Here is a 26,408-nt window from a genome sequence, read left to right on the forward strand (position 1 = left end):
TAGAAACAATTGCGCATATTGCCCCAGTTAAACACATTTCACTGCACATGTGGTCTAAAGAAGCAAAATTTGTAAATAAATTTACTTATAAAAACAAGGAGTTGTATATAAAGTCCTTGTTTTTATAAGTAAATTTATTTACAAATTTTGTATAAGTTAAAACCATATAAAGATAAAGTTATGTCCCTTAATTAATTGAAAATAAAAAAAAAGTATATTTAGTATGGTATGAATTAAGTCCTTTGTAATCATGATGCATGTTGAATGAAAAACAGAATGTTGGTATCAATCCATGTGTTCGTAGATAGTAGATGTTTTTGTGTCCTGTTAAGTTGTTATACGATGATGACTGATGTACCCATATTTTGACTATTTTATTAATTGTGACTGTTTATTTAACGCATCATGTAAATGTAGCGGAATTTGATGAGACTGTTATTAAAGTGAGAGGGTTAGCGCTATAGAACCAGGTTTAATCCACCATTTTCTACATTTGAAAATGCCTGTACCAAGTCAGGAATATGACAGTTCTTGTCCATTCGTTTTTGATGCGTTTTGTTTTTTTTATTTTGCCATGTGATTATGGACTTTTCAAATTGATTTTCCTCTGAGTTCAGTATTTTTGTGATTTTACGTTATGCTACTCGTTGACTATTTTCCGAGATGTGTACTAGGGCGGTCCAGAATTGGTTTCATTTTTTTTTAACTAGGGGAGGTAATCTCAAATAAAACTGCGGGAAATCGGAAATTTATCATCATATAATTTTGAAATGAGTGATTCTGATTCAGTTGATGAATCTAAGATACCAAGCAGAGAAGAATGTGAAAACAGATGTCAAAAGTTTGCAGAAATTACAGGCACTGATTCTGCTTTGGCCATGTTTTACCTACAAGACAGAGATTGGGAGTTAGATGTTAGTATAAATTATAATCCAAGGATTTGTATATACTTGGTATATCCAAAATACTTTTTTGCTAGAGATAGAATTGTGTAGTGTGAAGTAATACCAGTGGCGGATCTAGAAATGTTCCTAAAAGGGGGGGGGGGGGGCACTAACTGCCTATCAGTGGCGGATCCAGAAATAATTTTTCATAAGTGGGGGCCCACTGGCTGCCTAAATGCCTAAGAGGGGCCCAATTTCGTCACGCCTCAGTGATTCCCTATATAAGCAACCAATTTTTTTTCTCAAAAGGGGGCCCGGGCCCCCGTCCCCCCTAAATCCGCCTCTGCCTATGAGTGTCCCCATTGAAAATCCTCTAAATCCGTTCTGAATACAACTTGTTCACAGAAAAATCAAAAGAACTTCCACTTTCAATCACCTTGTTCCACTTTCAATAATTGGTTTGTTTTTTCTAAAAAAACTAGTAACTACGATGCGAAATATGTTCTAGTTACCCCCCTTTGGCCGATCATTTGATATTCTCGCTTAACTGATTTCGAATTGTGTTCACTCCACCTTTAGTTTTAAAGTGAATTCTTTTTCCTAGTCATTACATTAGAATACGTTAGAGTAATCAGATCGAAATTTATATTATTAAAAAAAAAAAAAAAAAAAAAAAAAAAAGCATGCTATTAATCATATGTAAATAATTTAGTATTTTGTATTTTGTCTTCATGTATGTCATTATTATTATTTAGTTTTTATAGGCTAGCCTAAAGGGAGTGTTTCATTCCTTAGGTGTTTGAATTTTCAAGGGAGTGTTTCATCCTTTGGATTCATTAGTGTATATATGTCTCTTTAAGGTACTCTACTTTTAGGAGAGATTTCCGTGAGTATCTCCTAAGTAGATCTAGCAGCTGAAGAAGTGTTTTATTCTTCCTGCTTGGAGTTGAACTTTCAAGAGAGTGTTACATCTCTTGGGTTTAACCACATCTGTAACTTGTTTGGTTTTGTTTGGCGGGCTAGTTTGGCGGATATTTAATTTTTGTGGCCCGCCTTAATTTATATTATTCTAGTTTAACTGAATAAGTATTAATATTTGTATATGTATTGGTAATTGTTCTTTATATTATTGTAATTCATGTATGTAAAGATTTATGTTTTCGGCCAAATAAATTTATATTATTATTACAGTCTTTTATGAAGCCAAGAAGTAATTGGTTTGTTTTTTCTAAAAAAACTAGTAATTACGATGCGAAATATGTTCTAGTTACCCCCCTTTGGCCGATCATTTGATATTCTCGCTTAACTGATTTCGAATTGTGTTCACTCCACCTTTAGTTTTAAAGTGAATTCTTTTTCCTAGTCATTACATTAGAATACGTTAGAGTAATCAGATCGAAATTTACCCACCCGCCCTCTCCTTTTTTTTTTTATTTTTGTCAAATTTCTAGTTTATTTATTTTATTTTATTTTTGCATTTTATGCATCGGTAACTTATGTGGCGGATATTTAATTTTTGTGGCCCGCCTTAATTTATATTATTCTAGTTTAACTGAATAAGTATTAATATTTGTATATGTATTGGTAATTGTTCTTTATATTATTGTAATTCATGTATGTAAAGATTTATGTTTTCGGCCAAATAAATTTATATTATTATTACAGTCTTTTATGAAGCCAAGAAGTAATTTCACAGCACTGCCACTATAAGTATTAACAAATGATTAATGAAAATGACTTCATGATAATCACGCTGAATATAGTCCTGCTACCTTGGTTTAAAGTTAAGTTTGACAAGCAGCTACATGTATATTGTACAGAGTTAGTTTGTTTTTTCGACTTATGATAGATATAGGAAGATGTGATATGAGTGCCAATGAGGCAACAGTTCTCCATCCAAGTCACAATTTTTAAAAGTAAACCATTATAGGTCATACATGTTCATGTATGTAGGTGGAAGTACAGTCTTCAACACAGAGCCTTGGCTCACACCAAACAGTAAGATATAAAGAGTCCCAAAAATTACTAGTGTAAAATTTGAATATGATGAGAACTACCCATGACTACTGTAAATTCAGAAATTATTGCGTGCATTTATTATTGCGATTTTGTCATTTTTGACCAAAAGAGATTTTAATTTTTCAATATTGAGGAAAATCCTGTTTAATTCATATAAAAAATTTCAAAAAGCGAGTTTAAATTATTGTGATAATATAACCCTGTTGCATTTTTGCAATAATTTCTGAATTTACAGTATAGATTTATTGTTTTCAGAAGTCTGTTAATGCATACTTTGAAGAAACAGGAGAAAATATAGGCTCTGCTCCACTTAAGAAGAAAATAAAAATTGATGGCCTAAGCTTCAGTGGTAGTCCTAATGGCAACCATTCTTGCAGTTCAACTTCTCCTGTAATTAAGACTGAGTGGTAAAGATAACTTAGTATTTTATTTTATCAATTCCTGTTTATACATGATAGATTGATATACATGATATATTGATATTAAAATGTTCCCATCATCTAAATAAATAGAGAATATCATTTATTTTTTTCAGTATCCCATCTGTATCAACCAGAGACGCCAATATAATCCCAAGAACTCTACTTGAGGGATCAAATTGGTTGAATATTGAAAAAGCTATATCATATACACTTTATTTTTTATCTCTCAAGTTGATGTTTTTTATGTGACATGACGCTATATACAGATTAGGGGTTTGATAAAGCCTTTGCAACTGAGACTAATATCAATATCACCAAGGATGTCTGATACAACACTATTGCAGTTGACTGTATAACACACTCAATTAATACAAATTAATATGTAAATGTTGGTTCATGTTTGTCATATTTGCATAGATTTTTTCTCATTGTTGAAGGCCTTACAGTTGCCTATAATTGCTTACATCCACTTGATTTCAACTTTGGTGGATAGTTGGCTCATTGGCAATCATACAACATCTCCTTATACATTGTATATAATTTACATGATTTAATTAAATTATAGCATTACATGGTACATAGACCATGTACATAAAAGTGTGTAGTACACACACACAGTTCCACTTTTAAGACTGTCTGATTGCCCAGGACAAATGACATCAGAACAATAAAACATTTCGTGTAGGCAGTTATTTCCTGGGTAGGCAGGGTTAACTTAGGGCAAACAAAAATATTCTTTTTTATGGCCTGATTGATATTTTACAGGAATCCTGATGTTAATGATCCACAACCAAACAGAATAAAACTGATGTCCTGGAACATTGACGGTCTCTGTGAGAAGGCAAAGGTCAAGAGAACACAGACAGTCTGTGACATCATCAACATGTAAGGTGCTAATTTTAGTAACTAAATAAAATTGAGAACGGAGATGAGGAATGTGTTGAAGACAAAACTACCCAAACAATTAGTAGAACACAGCTAAAGGCCACTAATCGGTGACGGTAGGGTCTTCAACACAGTGAAAACATCCTGCACCTGATTATGGGCTCCAGCTGGCCTCCATTCAAAAAAATTTCAGTTCAGTGAAAATGGATGTCACACTAAACTTCACAACATACATTGACATGTAAATGAACTTAAATTAATATAACAAATAAAACTTACAAAGGCTAAAGGCTCCTGACTAGGGACAAGCTCTAAAATGAAGCATCGGTATACAATGAGACATTTCCATTTAATTAGGAAAATTAATTTATAAATTGTCCAGAATATTAGAGATACATCTACTTACAATAAACACAAAATAAAAAGGCTCAAGTCAGTATGGCTGGTGTCGAGTAATATGTTGTAAAGCAGCGGAGTATCTGTTGAAAAAAGTTGATACCACTGAATTATAGAAATGTGAATGTTAGAACATTATTTTGCAGATAGGTTTATACATGTAGACACAGAATAAGTCCAGTTTTCAATTGTATTATAATTGTGTGGTAATGATAAAGGCTTGTATTTTATTTAATTATTTCTAGGTCATTAGTCAAGGTTATAACATATAAGTCTTGTTTTCAATCTCAAACATACAGTCATTTATATATACATTATCAAAATCTTGATTATGACCTTGAATTCCTGAAACTGTTTTAAATATCCCTTTTTTATTAACTTTTGTATCTTTATAGGGAAAATCCACATGCAGTATTTCTGCAAGAAGTAGTCTCAGAAACTTTAGAAGTACTTACAATTAAATGTCCAACCTACCACATCATTGAGGCAGCCAATCAGGAGTACTTTACAGCTGTCATGTTAAAAGTGGGTGTGGCTGAAATGAAAGAGTCAACAGTCATTCCCTTTACGTCAAGTTTAATGTTGAGAACACTGCAAAAGATTGAAGTAAGCGTATGACGAAAAGGGCTTTGAATTTCAACTTCATAAATGACATTAATTTGGTTCTTAAATGGATCTATTTAAAAAGCCTTACTACTAAGTTAACAAAATCTCTTCAGATGAGTACATTCTAGACTTCAAAATCAGCATGTTTTGGATATATTGTAAAAATACGTCTTTTATGATGAATTTTCAAGTTTTCAGGCCGAAACCATAAAAAACTTTGTCTAAAACCTACGATCCCAAATGTTCTATGGCATTAAGATTCAATGATGAAATTAAGAATCCTTGCATCAAAGCGTTTTTAAAACAATTGCTTTTATGCTATCGCGTATGGCCATCTTTGTGACCCAGATCAGAGACTCCGCCCATATCAAGCCATAGTATTTTGTTAAACAGGCTCCTGGTCTGCCATTCTTTAACACCTATGTATGTTTTCTAATGCAATACATAGCTTGAAACTTTAAAAAAACGTTAGTGGATTTAAGAAGTTTCAGAATATGTTCTTGTAGATGTATTTTTGTATTTAAAGGGTCAACCGTTTGACTATCAAATAACATAGAAGTCCGAGTGAAAAAAAGTACATTTTTATAACTGCGATTCCGTTTTCCGCCGTTCGTACGATGTTTCAACAAAATATGGATTCATTTCAGTTGTTGATTTAGTATTGAAAATTTTAACTGAAATATCTCCTATTAAATACGGTTTTATATGTTTAATTTGTGTTTCTTTAAGAGGTCAGGTGCTCTTGTTCATTCATAAAATTATCGTTCATTCATACATTTATCGTAAAATCAAAATCACTACACAGGTTAATGCGTAGTGTCAAATGATTACCTGTAATCTAAAAATAGACAAACTGTGTTTGCGCAAATAATTTAGCGGAACGAAACCCTTGTTGAAAACACATAACAATAAGTTCGTTTTCCTTTTCTGTCAAAACTCCGTAATATTTATCGATCACCTTACTAATGAAATGGACCCGTCCAAACGTAGTAGATGCCAAGTCGGTCCAGATGAAGAGATATTTCAATTTGGAATTTTCTAGTTACATAGATTGAAAAAAAGTATGTCTTTTTAAATATCATGATCAAAACTGGGTATGCATAACAAATGTCAGATGAAACCATTATCCTCGTCTTTTCAGTGAACAAGTCTACTACGTTTGTTGACACTCGACAGTCCATGGCCACCGTGTTAGCAATTTTATTTCACATGTTTTCGAAATATTGAAGATCATTTTTCGCAATGTTTCCTGAAAATTGATAAATGTCAAAGCAACGTAGAGCTGTTTGTTCTTGTTCGTATAATAAAATTGAGAATGGAAATGGGGAATGTGTCAAAGAGACAACAACCCGACCATAGAAAAACATATAACAACAGAAGGTCACCAACAGGTCTTCAATGCAGCGTAAAATTCCCGCACCCGGAGGCGTCCTTCAACTGGCCCTAAACAATACATATACTAGTTCAGTGATAACGATTTAATGTCATGTTTGTCTGTGATGACCCCCCCTTTTCGGGATTGCATGAGAATTATAGTTATCTCGTACCCACATGCACTTGTTTCTATCCATAGGAAGGTCGACTATCCATATAAAACTATTTTGGATAGAAACAAGTGCCTGTGCTCGTACCGCATCAGAAGGACATACTTGTATATCAACTGAGCAATAATGTTTGGAACTTAGTTTTAAAAATGATGACAAAGTACCATTATGAAAATATTTTTATTAAGCTGAAATATATATTTAGATCTATTCTTTACATGTTTATGTCTTGTAAGATATTTTATTTCTTTCCCGTTTTTTAACATTTGCGTCTGGAAAGTTGAAATGTTTTAACTTAATCATTTGTGTTAATGGTTAAATATAAATTAATAATGAAAATTGTTAAAATTAAATCAATAAAGGAAATTATTGCCAAGTTACAAACACTACCAGGGGATAATCCATGATGATTTCTTTTTGAGTTATATGTTTCAGCACATGTATATTTGACCCCAACTTTAGCCTGGTAAAGGTGTTGTCTCCTTGTGAAATATAAAACATATTAAAAATGACTTTCTGCTAAAGTCTTTTATTTATATAAAGTTAAAACCTTCTTACTTCTAACTAGACAACATTCATGCCAGGTTTAATTATTATATATATGTGGATGAAAAATAAAAGTCCCCAAACATTAACATGACAGCAATTGCTTTTACAGCCTTTAAGGCTTTGATTTGGATCAGGAGTCAAGTCCAAAGTAAATTATGCTAGAATGCCAAGAAGAATGGAAATTTTTTACCATTAACACAAATAATGCAAAATTAAGGGTAATTACTCAAAAATAACGCCACATTGTTAAATGAAAACAAATCTACTGCTGCTATGAATTGCTTCTATTCTAATAGGACAAATAAGGTAATTTTGTTGACTTTAAACATGTTTAAATATAAAAAAGAAGATGTGGTATGATTGCCAATGAGACAACTCTCTAAAAGAGACCAAAAGGACACAGAAATTAACAGCTATAGGTCACCGTATGGCCTTCAACAATGAGCAATGCCCACACTGCATAGTCAGCTATAAAAGGCCCCAAAATAACAATGTAAAAAAATATATGTACAAAAAGTGAATGAAAACAAATACAATGTATGTAACACAAAAACAAACGACAACCACTGAATTACAGGCTCCTGACTTGGGACAGGCACATGCATACATAATGTGGCAGGGTTAAACATGTTAGCAGGCTCCCAACCCTCCCCCTAACCTAGGACAGTGGTATAACAGTACAACATAAGAATGAACTATAAAAATCAGTTGAAAAAGGCTTAACTCATCAAATGGACAAACAAACAAGTTGACGTGGACAGGTACTTGTACATCCCTACAACAAAAAAACACTAGGTACTAGGTCGAGAGTACTTACAGTTAACTGACAGTTAGTTCAAAGCCACTAACAACTAATAAAAAAATCATGCATCTAAAACTAAAGCACACTTTACTGTTTTAACAGTCCCATTTTATCCTGGCATCCATATAACAACACAAAATTTTTCAATAAGAACACATTTATCTGACATTTGTATTTGTCTATTGTATTACTTTCTGAGGTAAGAATTTATCATTGTGCTTAACATGCTTAATTAGCACCTGCAGGGTGATATTTTCCAATATAATGATTTATCATATGTTTAGTAGTAAATACAGTAGTTTTGCATATTTGATAAATAGCCTGCTGTTTAATCCATATCGTGCAACTTTGATGCGTACCTTTTATCGCATACCCTTTATCACACCCCTAATTTTTTTGAATGACGTCATTGTTTGGTATGTGACGTCACGAACGTCAAGTTTTCATATTGTATGTGAGTCACGAACGTCAAGTTTTTATATTTTTTGGCACACTAAATGCAACTATAAAAATAACAAAACACAGAAATAAATACAATAATAAACAAAATATTTTCAAAACAACAGCACACAAACTGTAAAGTAACCCAGGTGCTTTGGATAGGTAATTAAGCAGTTCTTTTAAGGCCTTTGAAACAAGACAAAAGTAGAACTGAAGGTAACCCAGTGCTATGAATCAGAAAACAGTTCATATAATATAATACTCTTCTGTTGAAATATATGATAAAGCGTATAATACATGGCAAAATCCGTATCACATGCCGTATCACCCTCGACCAATATCATCCCTCGGGCCTAAAGGCCCTTGGGCTGATATTGATGTCTCGGGATGATACGACGTATGATACGGATTTTGCCATGTATTATTCTCTATATACACAGACATGTTGCTGTTAAGGGTAACTTGCTAAGAATGTCAAATATATCAATAGTACTCAATTTCACAGAAACACAAATACAATTATGATTTTCAAAAACTCAGCAAAATTAAGTTTTTGGACAACTTAAAAATTTATATGTTTGATAAATGTATATATAAAAAAATCAGAAGATGTGGTATGATTGTCAATGAGATGACTCTCCACCAAGGACCAAATGAGGTAGAAAGTTAACAGCCCTCAACAATGAGAAAACCCCATTGTACACAGAAAGCCGTAAAAGGCCATGAAATTAAAAAAAAAACCCAATTCAAATAAGAAAGTGAACAGTCTGGGATATAACTCTATAGGGTAATTACAGGAAATAATTGCATGTGTTATTACATACTTTCATGAGTTGTCTTCTCTTTATTCCTTAAACTTTCTAAATCTGTAATAACATGTGTTTGTTATTTGTAAAGTATTTTAATCTATAGTGGGCTCTAGGGAACTCTTGAGACTTTGTGCAGAAACTAAATGCATAGCCTTGAAAACTAATTTTTAAATTAGATTAATAAATTTTTGATAAACCATGGTAAATCAATGAGACAAGGCTTTTAAGAGATAGACTTAAGCTGTAATAACAAGGCTTAGTTATTAAAGGAATGTAACTTATTATATGAGACACCTGGAAATTACTGGGAAACTTGCACAGAACCTCATTACATGATCTGGTCATTATTTCTTACAATGAATTAAAATACATTGTAATTAAGCATGATCTATGTCTGAGCAAATGCTTTGGAGTACATTTTTGTAGCTGTGATAACACCCTTTAGTTATTAAAGGCATATTTTTTCTGTAATAACATAGGTTTACTATGTATAATTGACAAACTATGAACTTTTATATCTTTCTGTAGTTAAGTATACATAAAGACAATAGTAATATCAATTGAACTTGTATACATTTTTACTAAACTAATGATGTATATTGTCCCTTTGAAACATGTAACATACATATGTTATCACAGTTCTTTGATTTTTTAGTCCACAGTAACAAATGTATGTTATTTTCTGTAATAACCCTATAGAGTTATATATCCGACTGGTGAACAGCCAGATTTATGTACAAAACAAACATGACAGCAAGAAAATACAAACTACAGGCTGATGACCTGGGACGGGCACATACACTATTATAGGGGTTAAACATGTTGGCTGGCACCAAAGGTCAATTATCAATTAAGATCACCACCAGTTGGTGCTGCTAATTCTTTATTTTTATGCCCCACTTTGGGGTATTATGTTTTTCAATTAGTGTGTCCATTCCTCTACCATACTTGTTTGTTCCTCCATCTGTTAGTTGGTTTGTCAGTCTGTCTCACTTAAGGGTAAAAGTTTTAAGTCAAGGTAGTTTTTGATTTAGTTACACTCCATTCAACAAGAAACTTAATAGTCATGTTCCCTATGATATGATCTTTCTAATTTTAATGTTAAAAAATAGTTTTTTCCCAACTTCCAGTCAACTGAACAAAGTCATAGAAAATGAAAGTGTAAGTGGGGCATCCATGTACTATGGACACATTCTTGTTTTTTTTTTAATCCTCCACCTCTTTTTCTACAGTGTACCATTAAAGGTGTAAGATTCCTGCTGATGACATCACATTTAGAGAGTACCAAGGACCATGCCTCTGAGAGAAAACAGCAGTTAAAAATAGCTTTACAACATATGGTCAGTGCTAACTCTGATCAGACGGTCATCTTTGGTGGTGACCTTAATCTCAGAGATAAAGAGGTATACTACATATAAAGATATTATATCATGTTATACTTAAAAATAAAGATACTATGAATTCAGAAATGATTGCATGCATTTATTATTGTGATTTTGTCAGCTTAGGTGAAATTGCTATTTTAAATTTTGTGATTTTGATAAAAATTCTATTTAATTCATATAAAAAATTTCAAAATGCAAGTTTAAATTATTGCATTCACCTTTTTCGCAATAATAAAATCATCACAATAATTTCTGAATTTACTGAATTATATTCTATAATACTTAAAATAAATTTTCTTGTGGGTAACATTTGATTTAAATTCATGGATAGAGTCATCTGTATCACTATCTGGTTAACTCTGAGGTTGACTAGGATGGTTAGTTTTATTACTGAAGGTTGTTGGTTCTGTCTGGGCACTCCAGCCACCTCCACTAGTAAAATCTGACTGCCACCCTAGTCTGTCTGGGCACTCCAGCTACCTCCACTAGTAAAAACTGACTGCCACCCTAGTCTGTCTGGGCATTCCAGCTACCTCCACTAGTAAAATCTGACTGCCACCGTAGTCTGTCTGGGCACTCCAGCTACCTCCACTAGTAAAAACTGACTGCCACCCTAGTCTGTCTGGGCACTCCAGCTACCTCCATTAGTAAAAACTGACTGCCACCCTAGTCTGTCTGGGCACTCCAGCTACCTCCACTAGTAAAAACTGACTGCCACCCTAGTCTGTCTGGGCACTCCAGCTACCTCCACTAGTAAAACCTGACTGCCACCGTAGTCTGTCTGGACACTCCAGCCACCTCCACTAGTAAAAACTGACTGCCAAATTAGTCTGTCTGGGCACTCCAGCTACCTCCACTAGTAAAAACTGACTGCCACCCTAGTCTGTCTGGGCACTCCAGCTACCTCCACTAGTAAAAACTGACTGCCACCCTAGTCTGTCTGGACACTCCAGCCACCTCCACTAGTAAAAACTGACTGCCAAATTAGTCTGTCTGGGCACTCCAGCTACCTCCACTAGTAAAAACTGACTGCCACCCTAGTCTGTCTGGGCACTCTAGCTACCTCCACTAGTAAAAACTGACTGCCACCGTAGTCTGTCTGGGCACTCCAGCTACCTCCACTAGTAAAAACTGACTGCCACCCTAGTCTGTCTGGGCACTCCAGCTACCTCCACTAGTAAAAACTGACTGCCACCCTAGTCTGTCTGGACACTCCAGCTACCTCCACTAGTAAAATTTGACTGCCACCCTAGTCTGTCTGGACACTCCAGCTACCTCAACTAGTAAAAACTGACTGCCACCGTAGTCTGTCTGGACACTCCAGCTACCTCCACTAGTAAAATCTGACTGCCACCCTAGTCTTTCTGGGCACTCCAGCTACCTCCACTAGTAAAAACTGACTGCCACCCTAGTCTGTCTGGGCACTCCAGCTGCCTCCACTAGTAAAATCTGACTGCCGGCACCCTAGTCTGTCTGGACACTCCAGCTACCTCCACTAGTAAAAACTGACTGCCACCGTAGTCTGTCTGGACACTCCAGCTACCTCCACTAGTAAAATCTGACTGCCACCCTAGTCTGTCTGGGCACTCCAGCTACCTCCACTAGTAAAATCTGACTGCCACCGTAGTCTGTCTGGGCACTCCAGCTGCCTCCACTAGTAAAAACTGACTGCCACCCTAGTCTGTCTGGACACTCCAGCCACCTCCACTAGTAAAAACTGACTGCCAAATTAGTCTGTCTGGGCACTCCAGCTACCTCCACTAGTAAAAACTGACTGCCACCCTAGTCTGTCTGGGCACTCCAGCTACCTCCACTAGTAAAAACTGACTGCCACCGTAGTCTGTCTGGACACTCCAGCTACCTCCACTAGTAAAAACTGACTGCCACCCTAGTCTGTCTGGGCACTCCAGCTACCTCCACTAGTAAAACCTGACTGCCACCATAGTCTGTCTGGGCACTCCAGCTGCCTCCACTAGTAAAAACTGACTGCCACCGTAGTCTGTCTGGACACTCCAGCTACCTCCACTAGTAAAATCTGACTGCCACCCTAGTCTGTCTGGGCACTCAAGCTACCTCCACTAGTAAAATCTGACTGCCACCGTAGTCTGTCTGGGCACTCCAGCTGCCTCCACTAGTAAAAACTGACTGCCACCGTAGTCTGTCTGGGCACTCCAGCTGCCTCCACTAGTAAAAACTGACTGCCACCATAGTCTGTCTGGGCACTCCAGCTGCCTCCACTAGTAAAAACTGACTGCCACTGTAGTCTGTCTGGGCACTCCAGCCACCTTCACTAGTAAAAACTGACTGTCACCGTAGTCTGTCTGGGCACTCCAGCTACCTCCACTAGTAAAAACTGACTGCCACTGTAGTCTGTCTGGGCACTCCAGCCACCTTCACTAGTAAAAACTGACTGTCACCGTAGTCTGTCTGGGCACTCCAGCTACCTCCACTAGTAAAAACTGACTGCCACCGTAGTCTGTCTGGGCACTCCAGCTGCCTCCACTAGTAAAAACTGACTGTCACCGTAGTCTGTCTGGGCACTCCAGCCACCTTCACTAGTAAAAACTGACTGTCACCGTAGTCTGTCTGGGCACTCCAGCTGCCTCCACTAGTAAAAACTGACTGCCACCGTAGTCTGTCTGGGCACTACAGCTGCCTCCACTAGTAAAAACTGACTGCCACCGTAGTCTGTCTGGGCACTCCAGCTGCCTCCACTAGTAAAAACTGACTGCCACCATAGTCTTTCTGGGCACTCCAGCTGCCTCCACTAGTAAAAACTGACTGCCACTGTAGTCTGTCTGGGCACTCCAGCCACCTTCACTAGGAAAAACTGACTGTCACCGTAGTCTGTCTGGGCACTCCAGCTACCTCCACAAGTAAAAACTGACTGCCACCGTAGTCTGTCTGGGCACTCCAGCTGCCTCCACTAGTAAAAACTGACTGTCACCGTAGTCTGTCTGGGCACTCCAGCCACCTTCACTAGTAAAAACTGACTGTCACCGTAGTCTGTCTGGGCACTCCGGCTGCCTCCACTAGTAAAAACTGACTGCCACCGTAGTCTGTCTGGGCACTCCAGCTGCCTCCACTAGTAAAAACTAACTGCCACCGTAGTCTGTCTGGGCACTCCAGCTGCCTCCACTAGTAAAAACTGACTGCCACCATAGTCTGTCTGGGCACTCCAGCTGCCTCCACTAGTAAAAACTGACTGCCACTGTAGTCTGTCTGGGCACTCCAGCTGCCTCCACTAGTAAAAACTGACTGCCACTGTAGTCTGTCTGGGCACTCCAGCCACTTTCACTAGTAAAAACTGACTGTCACCGTAGTCTGTCTGGGCACTCCAGCTGCCTCCACTAGTAAAAACTGACTGCCACCCTAGTCTGTCTGGGCACTCCAGCCACCTTCACTAGTAAAAACTGACTGCCACCAAATAGCACAATAGTACTGGAAGTGGTGTTAAACATCAATCAAAAAGGACTTGGACTTAAAATTTCTATCTAGATGTATTACTGTAAAATTTCTATCTAGACGTATTACTGTAAAATTTCTATCTAGATGTATTACTGTAAAATTTCTATCTAGACGTATTACTGTAAAATTTCTATCTAGACGTATTACTGTAAAATTTCTATCTAGATGTATTACTGTAAAATTTCTATCTAGATGTATTACTGTAAAATTTCTATCTAGACGTATTACTGTAAAATTTCTATCTAGATGTATTACTGTAAAATTTTATCTAGATGTATCACTGTAAAATTTCTATCTAGATGTATTACTGTAAAATTTTATCTACATGATCTAGATGTATTACTGTAAAATTTCTATCTAGATGTATTACCTGTAAAATTTTATCTAGATGTTTTACTGTAAAATTTCTATCTAGATGTATTACTGTAAAATTTTATCTAGATGTATTACTGTAAGATTTCCATCTAGATGTATTACTGTAAAATTTCTATCTAGATGTATTACATGTTGAAAACTAAGAAATTGACTACAGGTAATCAAATTTACACACAAATCCACATAATTTTAATCTCACACAAATTTATTTTTCTATAGGAAATTACAAGTACATGTATTAAAAAATATAGATTCCACCACTACAGCAAGTGTGGAACAATATTTCTCCACTCACATTTAAATTTTGATATGTAAAGCAGGAGGCTTGACAATCCTAGTCAATTTAGATTGGGAGTCAAGTGCATCTGCCACATGCATGGTGTAGGGAATGACTTTAAGATGGACATATCTTGCTTGAAGGGTTCACTTAAATTTTAACTCATTTACATGGATCATTGCAAATGTTCGGTTTATGTGATACTTGAAGTAGAACTGTTAAAGACTTTCAACATAAATTTCATCATTATCAGTAAAGCAGACAAGCTTATGCACTCTTGTTTATGTTTCCATAATAAATTCAATTTCAAACTTTTGTTTTTTCAGCTACAAGAGCTAAAGGGTCTTCCAGAGGGAGTGTTTGACATGTGGCAAGTAACTGGAAGTAGAAAGGAAGCTGAATTCACATGGGATATGATGAGAAATACCAACTTAGAATGGGCAGGAAGGTTCAAGCCTCGTTGTCGTTTTGATCGTATATACACTAGACATTGTAAACCAAAATCTGTTATTGTTCCTAAATATTTTGAACTTGTTGGACTGGAAAAAATACCAAGTTGTGGACTATTTCCTAGTGACCATTGGGGCCTTTTGGCTCATTTTGATAAAATTGAGAAATAAATTAATGTATATAGTTTTCCATGTAGCTGTATTTAATTGGTCTTCTATTACTTAGGGATGACATCATACCTGTCAACCTGTGACGATGAAAATGCAGGTCATGACCTGCATTGAAGAATCAAATCTCAGGTCATAACGCGTAGGAACTTTTTCGAGCTGAATTTCAGTATTTATGGTACATTTTCTTATAATGTATATCAAAGATACCAAAACATCAATAAAATTGAGAATGGAAATGGGGAATATGCCAAAGAGACAACAACCCGACCATAGAAAAAAACAACAGCAGAAGGTCACCAACAGGTTTTCAATGTAGCGAGAAATTCCCGCACCCGGAGGCGTCCTTCAGCAAGCCCCTAAACAAATATATGCATGTTCACTTTGTTAAGTCATTTTAAATCTTTTATTTCATTGCACTTTTAAAGATTTTTATAAATTTGTGTAACTCAGTCTTATGTGCTTTACTTTTTGAGAAATAATACTACAATCATCAAACACTAGAATATAATGTAATTCTTAAATGTTTGGGACTATTGACTGTGTAGCCTTTATTCATACTATCTTTCATTTAACAAGGAAATTAGACTATGATAAAATATAGTAATACAGTTAAAGGAAGTATAAATGTAAAAAATAATTTTCAACTTTTAAAAAAAAATTGTATAAAGGTATAAAAATAATGAAAAGTTATTTTTCAATATGTATTTGAATTTTATATTTTCATGATTTAATCTTTTTCACCCATAAAACGTAAATATAAGGAATAATTTTGAATGGTGACAAATAAGGGGAAGTAACTCTAGTTCAGTTTGTAAACCAATGGTGCAATTTATTTACAACCTAAAGCTAAGTAATTGGTGTTAATTAACAGTGTGTTTGACACCAAAACTGTCAAGTGAAGCCATGCACTTAATGGGTCACTTAATTTGACAGTTTACATAGCTAGATAAACTTCCTGTTCATGGAAGAATTACGAATTTGCCGGTATTTCAAAGGAATATTACTTATGAAATCAATCTCAAGGCTAAGAAATACGGGTGAAATCGGGTCACGACATCAAAATATCGATGAAAGATACAAATCTTAATTCAAATAGTTTGGGGTAGGGGGGTCAAAATTGCTGCAAGTTTTGTTTAATTGACATGGATTTTTTTATATATTCTTATTGGTCAATCAATTTTTGCCAAATTACGTTAAGAGGGGGTGGGGGGTAGGGAGTCAGTAAAAAAACTAAATGAATTAAGGTTTTTTATTGTACATTAAACTTTTGATGGCATCCCTTACAGTAATAAGTTAATACTGGACTAACTATGCTGTCAGTTTAACCTGGGTCACTTAATTTGACAGTTTACATAGCTAGATAAACTTCCTGTTCATGGAAGAATTACGAATTTGCCGGTATTTCAAAGGAATATTACTTATGAAATCAATCTCAAGGCTAAGAAATACGGGTGAAATCGGGTCACGACATCAAAATATCGATGAAAGATACAAATCTTAGTTCAAATAGTTTGGGGTAGGGGGGTCAAAATTGCTGCAAGTTTTGTTTAATTGACATGGATTTTTTTATATATTCTTATTGGTCAATCAATTTTTGCCAAATTAAGTTAAGAGGGGGTGGGGGGTAGGGAGTCAGTAAAAATACTAAATGAATTAAGGTTTTTTATTGTACATTAAACTTTTGATGGCATCCCTTACAGTAATAAGTAAATACTGGACTAACTATGCTGTCAGTTTAACCTTTATTCTCACCTAAGAGCAAGGGCCATGTGCGCTTTTGCAATCACTTTGTGTCCGCCATTTCTCTGCAAGCTTTTCTTTAAAAATAGTCTCCTCTGAAACTGCTCATTTGATTGAAATGAAAAGTGTATGTTTATCTATAGGATGTCAACTTGAAAGTTTGTTATTTCTTCTAGGTTGATCAACAAACATGACCGCCTTGTACGGTGGATTCAGAATTATTCATTCAATACCAATTTTTGTGGTTTTCGCATGGCAGGTATAGATTAACCATGAATTCAAATGTTAAATGATTTACACTTTTTCTTAAGACTTCATGGAACTTGTATTCAGAGTTTGGCAAAACCATGAAATCAAATTCCCACGAAGTTTTCCTCAATCCACAAAAATTAATATCAATGAAAAAAAAAAATGAATCCACAGTAGAAGAATTTTTTTTATATTTTTTTTGCATTTCCCTGCCAATGTTCCAAAAACAAGTGTAAGTTGCAAACATGACAAGAATGAGGAGATGTATTTGACCTGAAAGTTGAAAAAAAAATCGAACTACTTGTATTGGAGTAATTGCATTTGAAATATATTCATTTGCCATTATTCAGCTGTTTTGGACTGTTATCATGAAAATTTAAGTGTGAACTTCAAACAAATTCATAAGGACTAGGTGTATCTAACTTGAAAATTGCAGAATCAAGAATGTGTCCTTGGATTACCCATCTGCACTATCATTTTCTATGTTCAGTGGACCGTGAAAATGGGGGGAAATCTCTAATTTGGCAATAATATTAGAAAGATCATATCATAGGGAACATGTGTACTACGTTTCATGTTGATTAGGACTTCAACTTCATCCAAAACTACTTCGACCGAAAACGTTAGCCTGAAGTGGGACGAATGTCAGTAATCATAAAAGGATCAAAAGAGAAAAGAAATTTTATGGAAGACACTAGTAAATTTATTGTTGATTTAAGTACAGATCTTTGTAAGAACCAGGCAGAGTGCGATACATGAAGGTTTCAGATTTTTTCTATAATTGGTCTAGTAGGAAAAGAACCAGGCAGAGTGCCATATACATGTGATACATGGGGGGGGGGGGGGGGGGTTCAGATTTGATCTATAATTGGCCTAGTAGAAGCAATAAATGACTACTGCTCAAAAATCATTTTTCATATGACCTTGACCTGATTTTCAGGGTTCATTGATCAATGTACAGTTTTCTTGGTTATGTTTGTTTCTTAGATGTGCAATCGGTGAAATATAATAAAGTACATTTGGTGTATGGAATTAGGTGTTAGGTGTTTATGTATTTCGAGTTTGATTTATCTGATCTTGATCTCATTTTCCTGGATCATGTTAAGTTTATGTGATAGTTGTAGTAAAGCTCTATATTTATGTTATAAACATAAAATCAATGGATAGTAAAGAAGGCGAGACATTTCACAGTGTAAAACTTTTGTTTTTTTAAGGCTTTGTAAATTTAACGACAATATCACAATTTAAATTGTAAACAACAGAGTGCTCATTTAATAATACAAAATCTGGTACCCTTCACATCTTCCACTCGGTGATCATTGATACTTGTGACGACTGTCGCTGATAAACAAGAGCACTTTCGAGTTCTTGCACACGTTCCTTCAGTTGTTGATTTTGTGTTTGTAAAGTTGTACTTTCTCTTGATAGAGATAGTATCTGTTTGGTTTTTACTTTCAATGAGGATTCTAGTTTTTTGTTGGCTTCTTTTTGTTTTTCGAGGGCTTTTTTCGTTTTAGTGATTTCCTTTTCATATTTTTGGTCTAAGACTATAATATTTGATTTGTTCTTTTTCTTCTTCTCCTCATGGAGTGACCATTTCATTTCAGTAAGACTGTTTTGTAAACAATGAACTTTACGGTCTATAAGTTGTGAAAGTGACAGGCACGTCATTATTGGATCCTGATCACGTAACGATATTCCTAGAGATCGGTAACATCTGCTATGCAGAATACGCACACTGTCGGATATTTGATTAACTAAATATTCAGGATGCGTTTCTAGTGGCAACACAGAGCTTTGGTCATAAAGACCATGAACCAATCGACATAATTGGTTGTTATAGACATCCAACAATTTTGTATTGATATCTTTGGGTATTTCTCTTTTCGCCTTTTCATGTTCTGTATCAAGTTTTTCTGCAATCCAAGGATAGTCTTGGCGTAATTTGTTAACAAATTGTCGAAAACAAGATGGTCCTCTACGTGGTAAAACCTCTAATAATTTAGAAGCTTTTGCTCTCCTGGTTGTTTCTTGCTGTAAGTAAAACATACATGTTACAAGAATATCAATTGTGAAGTATACGATATTCATATGAAACAGAGATTGATACAAATAAATTAGTTCACAAGCAGAATTTGAACACAGTATGATATGACCAAGGTAAAGCTGAGCCATGGTGTAGTGGTTTATAGCACATCGGACTACTAACACAAAGGTTCCTGGTTCGATCCCAGTTCCAGGGAGAAAATTTCAGGGACTTAGTTTTCGGCTCTACATTGACACCATTTGCGAGTATGGTTTTGAGAAACGATTATAGTCCTTTGGAAGGGGACAAAAAATGGCTGACCCGTGTTAAGAGAAAGTACTCGCATCGCAAAGTGGAAAGGGATTAATATAAGTTGCGCAATAACGTGTTTCCCAATCTCCTATAAATAGATATGTTTAAACTAAGGTAAAGTTTCATCTCTATCATCCAAAATTAGTAAATCGTTGCAAACTATATTGGATAATATAATAGTCAACACATTTTAAAAATCAATCAACGACTTCCACGTTTGTTTTTTTGTTTTATTTTATCACGGGGTATTTTTGACAATTTTACCACTTGTGTCCGTTTACTTTCTTCACACATCGTTGTCAATATAATGGAATTTGATGCGATTGTCATACAAGTGAGAGGTTAAGCTAGCTATAAAACCAGGTTATAAAAGATATTAAAAGATATCAAACTTCATTTTTAAAATGTGAAGTATCTTTATCTATCTTTATAATATTAATAATAATGATTTGCTCTTTAAGATTTATGTTTCAGTCAAACAAAAATGGTACTTCAAAACAAATCAGTTCATTTATATATCTGATAAACTAAACGATGGTGAATTTGCCCACTGTAGAAAATGGGGCATTAAACCCGGTTGTATAGCTACTTCTCACTTGTGTGAAAGTCGTATACAATTTCATTATATTGACAACAATGTGTTAACAAAGCAAACAACAGACACAATAGGAATACAGCGGTGTACATTGTGTTATAATCTTACAATCAAATATTTAACATAGAGATACCAATATATGAAACTCCATAATATCAATTAAATAATTTAATAATAACACGAAGAAGAACCAGACAATACTATTACTTAAATTATTTGTAGGATCACAATGTTATCACGTCTGTTAAACAATCCGTTAATCAAACTATCAAGATCAACAGATAATTGTCATTATATTTCTGTTGTAAATGATTTAAATGCATACTTCAATGTTAATTATCCACATGTATATCAACTGTTAAACAATCGATAAGAACCTCGTGTGAATATTCAATTATTTCACAAAAGTATTAATACTAATTGTAGTAGAATAATTATTATAAGTTTAATCAACCTACAGTTTGTTCGTAAACTCTAGTAATGACTTTAAGGTCTGTTCTATACCCCTTATACATTTTTAAATCTTTTTCTGTAATTCCTTTTGCAATTAATACAATGATTTCCATCAAATCACTATTAAGATGACGTTTTTCCTTCGCAGATTGCAAACATTTGAACACCTTTTGTTTGGTAAAATTAATCAAAATATACCAGCCAAAGAATTTGTGTTATCATTTTAGACTTTACTTCTCATAAATTCTTAAAAAGACATTTTCCGTCTTAGTATTTATTCAAAAGCACTTAAGACAATACGATGCTGCTAGTATTTGAATTTATTTTACATGTTTCAACATGAACACCAGCAATTTGTTATACTGTGGATTCTTTATTTTTCGTTGGATACCAATTTTCGTAAATTTCGTGAACACAGGAAAAACACGAAATTAAATGTTTAAAGAATGACAATTTTCTGTAGGCATGTATACAAGTTTCGACAAAATCACGAAAATAAAAATCCACGAAGTTTTCCATAATCCACGAAAATTGGTACCCATGAAAATAAATGATTGCACAGTATTGGGAGGTTATACACCTATATGAACATTATGAGAAGAAATTGTTTTTGTTCTTATTTCTAACCTCTATCTCATCGCTTTGAGCTTGAGTTATAATGTTGTCTATGTACATTCTGAGAAGAAATTGTTTGTCAATGTCCACGTCTCGTAGAATGTCTGGATGACATTGGTCCAGTGCTCTCATTTGATTAGGATCCATTGCTAAAGAAATAAAAACAATCAAGTATCGTGCATTATAAATTAAATATAAACAAAAGAGCTACACATATTAGTCACACCATAAATGCTATGTTTCATGATTGCAAGTCTTCAGATTTTGTAAATAAGAAGGAAAATTGCCAGCCCTAACTGATGTATACTGTTAATTTAGAAATTAATTATAGTGAGGTTTTTATTGATACGATTTAGTGGGTGTCGCATTAATAAAAACTTGCAGTCTGATATCGGAAATACTTATCACATGCTTTACCTCACAGTATTGCCATTATTTAATAATCACAATAACGAATGCATGCAATTATATCTAGATTTACAGTATTTAACATGTATAACTATTTTAAGTTTTTATGATATTTAGTGGAGAAACTATAACTTCCAAAAGATATGTATGTTCTCAAGATTAATTCACAGTGCTATGGTAAAAGAATAATCTAAGAGACTAAGTCTAAGTCACAATTCCCGTCTCGACATGATGTACTGTTTCTAATTAAATGTTGGTTACATACAAATATATCAAAATGAACGGTGTTTTTCCGTATGCAAAGAACAAATGTCTTAAAATTTCAAAACAATCAACACCTAACCTGTTTGTAAATATATGTTCCAAATATAATCCGGTTGTATCAATACATTGCTTTTGTGATAACTTTCTTTGTGCACATAGTAATCGTATGATAAAATCAATTATAAGAGTATATTGAACATGTGCGTCTATAAAACTTCCATTATTAGTCATTAATGTGATCAAATCTTTGTTTTATCTACTATAAATTTATATTGAGCATGTGGGTATAAAGAACTTCCATCATAGTTATTAATGTGATAATATCTTTAATCTTTATTATCTTGATCAAGATATCAAACTGATAAAATTGCTATTAGATTGTCATTGGTTCTCATATAGAAGTAATTTGGAAGCGAGTTTTATAGGCCATTAACCTGTACATATTGAGAATCAGGACACTTATGATTAGGAACGTTGGTCCTCAATGCTGTTCTTCTTTATTTGGCCTTTTGAAATTTTTTTTATTCGAGCGTCACTGATGAGTGTTTTGTAGACGAAACGCGCGTCCGGCGTAAATATAAAAATTGCAATCCTTGTATCTATGATAAGTTTGTTTTGGAAGTACACTGATTGATACGTAGAGTGAGAAAACACATGATTTATTTATGAGGTGTTATTTGGTTTAAACTAAATGTATTTATCTAGAACTGTTATACTGTGAAATCATTTATTTTCTTGAGTACTAGTTTAAGTGGAATAAACTTACATGTTGGTGGATATTTGATTTCGTTGTTTTGTTGAAATCTGCATACAAGCCGAAAGAAAATTTGGATTTTGTTGAACATTCTAGTTCGTTGTTCACCTGTTATCACGAACATTTTTATCCGACAAATAATTTATATATTTTTACCTAACTTAATCGAGTGTCTCGATTTTATAGAAGGCAATTACAACTGTTTTTACTTTGTACTGCAACACTACTGTCTCAGGTTTAATAAAACTTCAGTGCTAGCAATCATTTTTATCCCCGTCATATTCTTGATTGGTTTGTCTCATACCAGGAGCATGTATTTCATTAGATGTCGAGACTGTCTCTCAGATCTATTTTTTGAACTAATTGTTATAAATAAGACCGTTATTAATCTTTATTTTCAATGTCGTTGCCTTTTGAAAGCTCACAATTCTCATTAGCAATCATACCACAGAATATACAATGTTTACTTTTATCTAAGAATAGAAAAAAATACAATTCTTGTTTTCTCATTGTTCAAGGTCTTCTAGAAACCTATAATTGCGTATATTCACTTTTTGGAGCTCTAGTGAATATTATTCTCATCAGCAATCATACCATATAATATACTATGTTTACTTTTATCTAAGAATAGAAAAAATACAATTCTACTATGTTTACTTTTATCTAAGAATAGAAAACAAATACAATTCTACTATGTTTACTTTTATCTAAGAATAGAAAAAAATACAATTCTTGCTTTTTAACACATTCCAGAAAATATAATGTATCAAAGTCATAATTTTTCGTTACATAACTCAAATTATCATTAACACTACAGGAATTTTGTTTAAATAATACACACTTTAAAATATGCAACCCGAATATTGTAGTTTTTCGAGCATATATTTAAATGTCCAAACAATCAATACAACCCCTATTAACCATTTCTTATCTCGCAGAATCGGCGAATCAAACAGGATCCAACAGAATGAAATTGGGGTGCATTTGCTGAATGAAATCTCTTTAAGTTTTGCTAATTGCGGATATGAGTTAATTTTTAAGTGATGCCCCTGACTCTTATCTTATCATTGTTCGGCCTGGATGAGTACTCTGCTGTAAAATCAAAGGTTGTAAATAGACTGTTTTCTTATTACTAACTTTTGACTCACGATTTTATAATTTTTCGACAGTTATCCTTTCTTGTGCTAAAACATCGTGGTACTCAGACGTTCAAGAGCTACCAAAAATCTGTAAAATCAAACATATACTTGCTGTATTGGGAGGGAAAATCTAAGGTTTCCGATGATTTTGTCGTGTAAAGAAAATATCAAGCAGTTAATTCTCCTCACCAATTGTACTGATTGTAAGTTTGATTTTACTTTTTTCCCGTTGCTCTTACTTGATTTGGTAACAGGATATCCAACCACAGTGTAGGTGACAGGTCGAAAAATATAAACTTCAACGTCAAAAGTCGGTTATATGAAAAAAGTCAATTGATTGCCGTTATATAACTTGTCCATTACAATCCAATGGTCGCGTTAACCCTCTATCCTTAACACGTGTAGTTTCGAAAGCAATTGTGTCATGTGTATTTATTTTGATTGTGTGCTGTTGAAATACTGTTTATTTTTTTCATTCAATCTTTTGCCGAACCTATAACTTTCTCGTGATAAAAATATTTGACAAATAAAGACAACAGTAGTATACTACTGTTCAAAAGTCATAAATCGAACAAGAGAAAACAAATCCGGGTTACAAACTAAAACTAAGGAAAACACATCAACTGTAAGTGGAAAACAAAGAAACAACAGAAACAATGAAGTGCAACATACGACAATGTAACACAAACAGAAACGAATTATAAGATAACAACTACCATTTCCTGACTATGTACAGGACATTTTAAGAAAAAATAGTGGGTTGACGTCGCCATGACGCTATATCGACACTCGAAGTTCGACATGTTTAAGCTGTCTAATATGATTAATAAGGTGCATGGTTCCGTCTGTTAGATGTTATCCTAACATTGACCCTCTAGCGCTTTGGAATGTTCCAAATAACGCTAATTTAAACAAAAACACAAGTAATAGTTGCAGGATATTTAGCAAAAGGTTCCCCAAAGAAACCAATACTTGTGTACGCCAGACACGCGGTTCTTCCTTTCAAATGAAAGACACTATAGTGACACCTGAATTAGTAAGGTTAAAGGACTAAAAGTATGACTTTGAACTTTAAGGAACCAAGTTGATTGTGTTCATGTTAGTCTTTGGAGGTGTCAACCTAGCCTTGATCTTGTTAACTTGGTGGTTTTCTGTCGAGCTTGCTACTTTTGTCGCAGAAAGCTTGACATAGGGATAGTGATCCGGCGGCTGCGGCGGCGTTAGCTAACTTCTTAAAAAGCTTTATATTTTAGAAGGTGGAAGACCTGGATGCTTCATTCTTTGTATATGGATGGCTCTTGTTACGGAGTTTCCTTCAGTAACATGTCCAATGTCCTTGAACTCATTTTCATGGTTCAGTGACTACTTGAAAAAAAGTTAAGATTTTTTGTAATGTTAAATTCTCTCTGATTATAAGTAATAGGATAACTATATTTGGTATGTGCACACCATGCCCGGTAGTCAGTTTTCACTTGACCTCGACCTCATTTCATGGGTCAGTGAACAAGGTTAAGTTTTGGTGGTCAAGTTCATATCTCAGATACTATAAGCAATATGTCTAGTATATTCCGTGTAAGGTGTACATGTCCTCATTTTCATGGTTCAGTGGTCAAAGTTAAGTTTTTGTGTTTTGGTCTGTTTTCCTGATACTGTTTGAAATAGGTCAACCATATTCGATGTATGGAATGATTGTAAGGTGTTCATGTCTAGCTGGCAGGTGTCATTTGACCTTGACCTCTTTTTCACAGTTCATTGCACATTGTTAACTTTTTGTGTTTTGGTCTGTTTTTCTTAAACTATAAGCAATTGATCAACTATATTTGTTGTATGGAAGAATTGTTAGCTTTACATGCCTGCCTTGAGTGGTTCATCTGACCTTGACCTCATTTTCATGGTTTATTGGTCAATGTTTATTTTTCTTAGTTAATGTGAAGTTTATGTGACAGTTGAAATAAAGCTTTACATTTTGGACTATCACATGTATCAACATAATATCAACTCTTGTGTTAAATTTGTGTTAATCAATTGTTTTACAATTTAACAATCAATCATCATATGTCTTAGATTATTGCTAATTTTGAATAACATCTAAAGACACACAGCACATTCAAATGTTTGCTGAAAGAGTACGTTTTAAATCTGAGTTAACTTAGGATCTAAGATTCAAAGTTGACAAAATCATAAATCATAAACAGTGTATATTTGACGATTTTTAACTGCAAAAGTATAATTTGTAGTTCATTATATAAAGATAATTTGATGTGGTATGATTACTAAAGAGACATTTCTCAACTCTCCACCAAATGGACCAAAGGACATATAAGACTGTCACTAAAGTCATATTTATAATTGCTGCTTATCTACAATTCTG

The 26,408-nt window shown here is 34.4% G+C and overlaps 2 protein-coding genes across 2 annotated transcripts; one reads left to right on the top strand and one right to left on the bottom strand.

The window, feature by feature from the left end:
- Positions 1-709: 709 nt before the first annotated feature.
- Positions 710-15,498, top strand: LOC139498020 (tyrosyl-DNA phosphodiesterase 2-like). The gene is made up of 6 exons (XM_071286312.1): positions 710-914; positions 3,159-3,310; positions 4,091-4,210; positions 5,002-5,212; positions 10,590-10,760; positions 15,189-15,498. Exons 1-6 carry the CDS (start codon positions 771-773, stop codon positions 15,480-15,482), a joined length of 1,092 nt encoding a protein of 363 aa, XP_071142413.1. The 5' UTR covers positions 710-770; the 3' UTR covers positions 15,483-15,498.
- Positions 15,499-18,654: 3,156 nt separating this feature from the next.
- LOC139499352 (uncharacterized) lies at positions 18,655-22,369 on the bottom strand. Its single transcript, XM_071288036.1, has 3 exons — positions 22,224-22,369; positions 21,485-21,621; positions 18,655-19,505 (listed from the first exon to the last, which is right to left on the bottom strand). Exons 2-3 carry the CDS (start codon positions 21,617-21,619, stop codon positions 18,768-18,770), a joined length of 873 nt encoding a protein of 290 aa, XP_071144137.1. The 5' UTR covers positions 21,620-21,621; positions 22,224-22,369; the 3' UTR covers positions 18,655-18,767.
- Positions 22,370-26,408: the final 4,039 nt, after the last annotated feature.

The sequence above is a fragment of the Mytilus edulis genome, chromosome 12 (assembly GCF_963676685.1).
Source record: "Mytilus edulis chromosome 12, xbMytEdul2.2, whole genome shotgun sequence".
In the NCBI taxonomy this organism is placed as follows: domain Eukaryota; kingdom Metazoa; phylum Mollusca; class Bivalvia; order Mytilida; family Mytilidae; genus Mytilus; species Mytilus edulis.

Coding starts and splice junctions, on each gene's coding strand:
- LOC139499352 (XM_071288036.1), bottom strand. CDS start 21,619: ATGGATCCTAATCAAATGAGAGCACTGGACCAATGTCATCCAGACATT. Junction 19,506..21,484: donor CTCAAAGCGATGAGATAGAG/GTTAGAAATAAG, acceptor TTTTACTTACAG/CAAGAAACAACCAGGAGAGC.
- LOC139498020 (XM_071286312.1), top strand. CDS start 771: ATGAGTGATTCTGATTCAGTTGATGAATCTAAGATACCAAGCAGAGAA. Junction 5,213..10,589: donor GAACACTGCAAAAGATTGAA/GTAAGCGTATGA, acceptor CTTTTTCTACAG/TGTACCATTAAAGGTGTAAG. Junction 10,761..15,188: donor TTAATCTCAGAGATAAAGAG/GTATACTACATA, acceptor TTGTTTTTTCAG/CTACAAGAGCTAAAGGGTCT.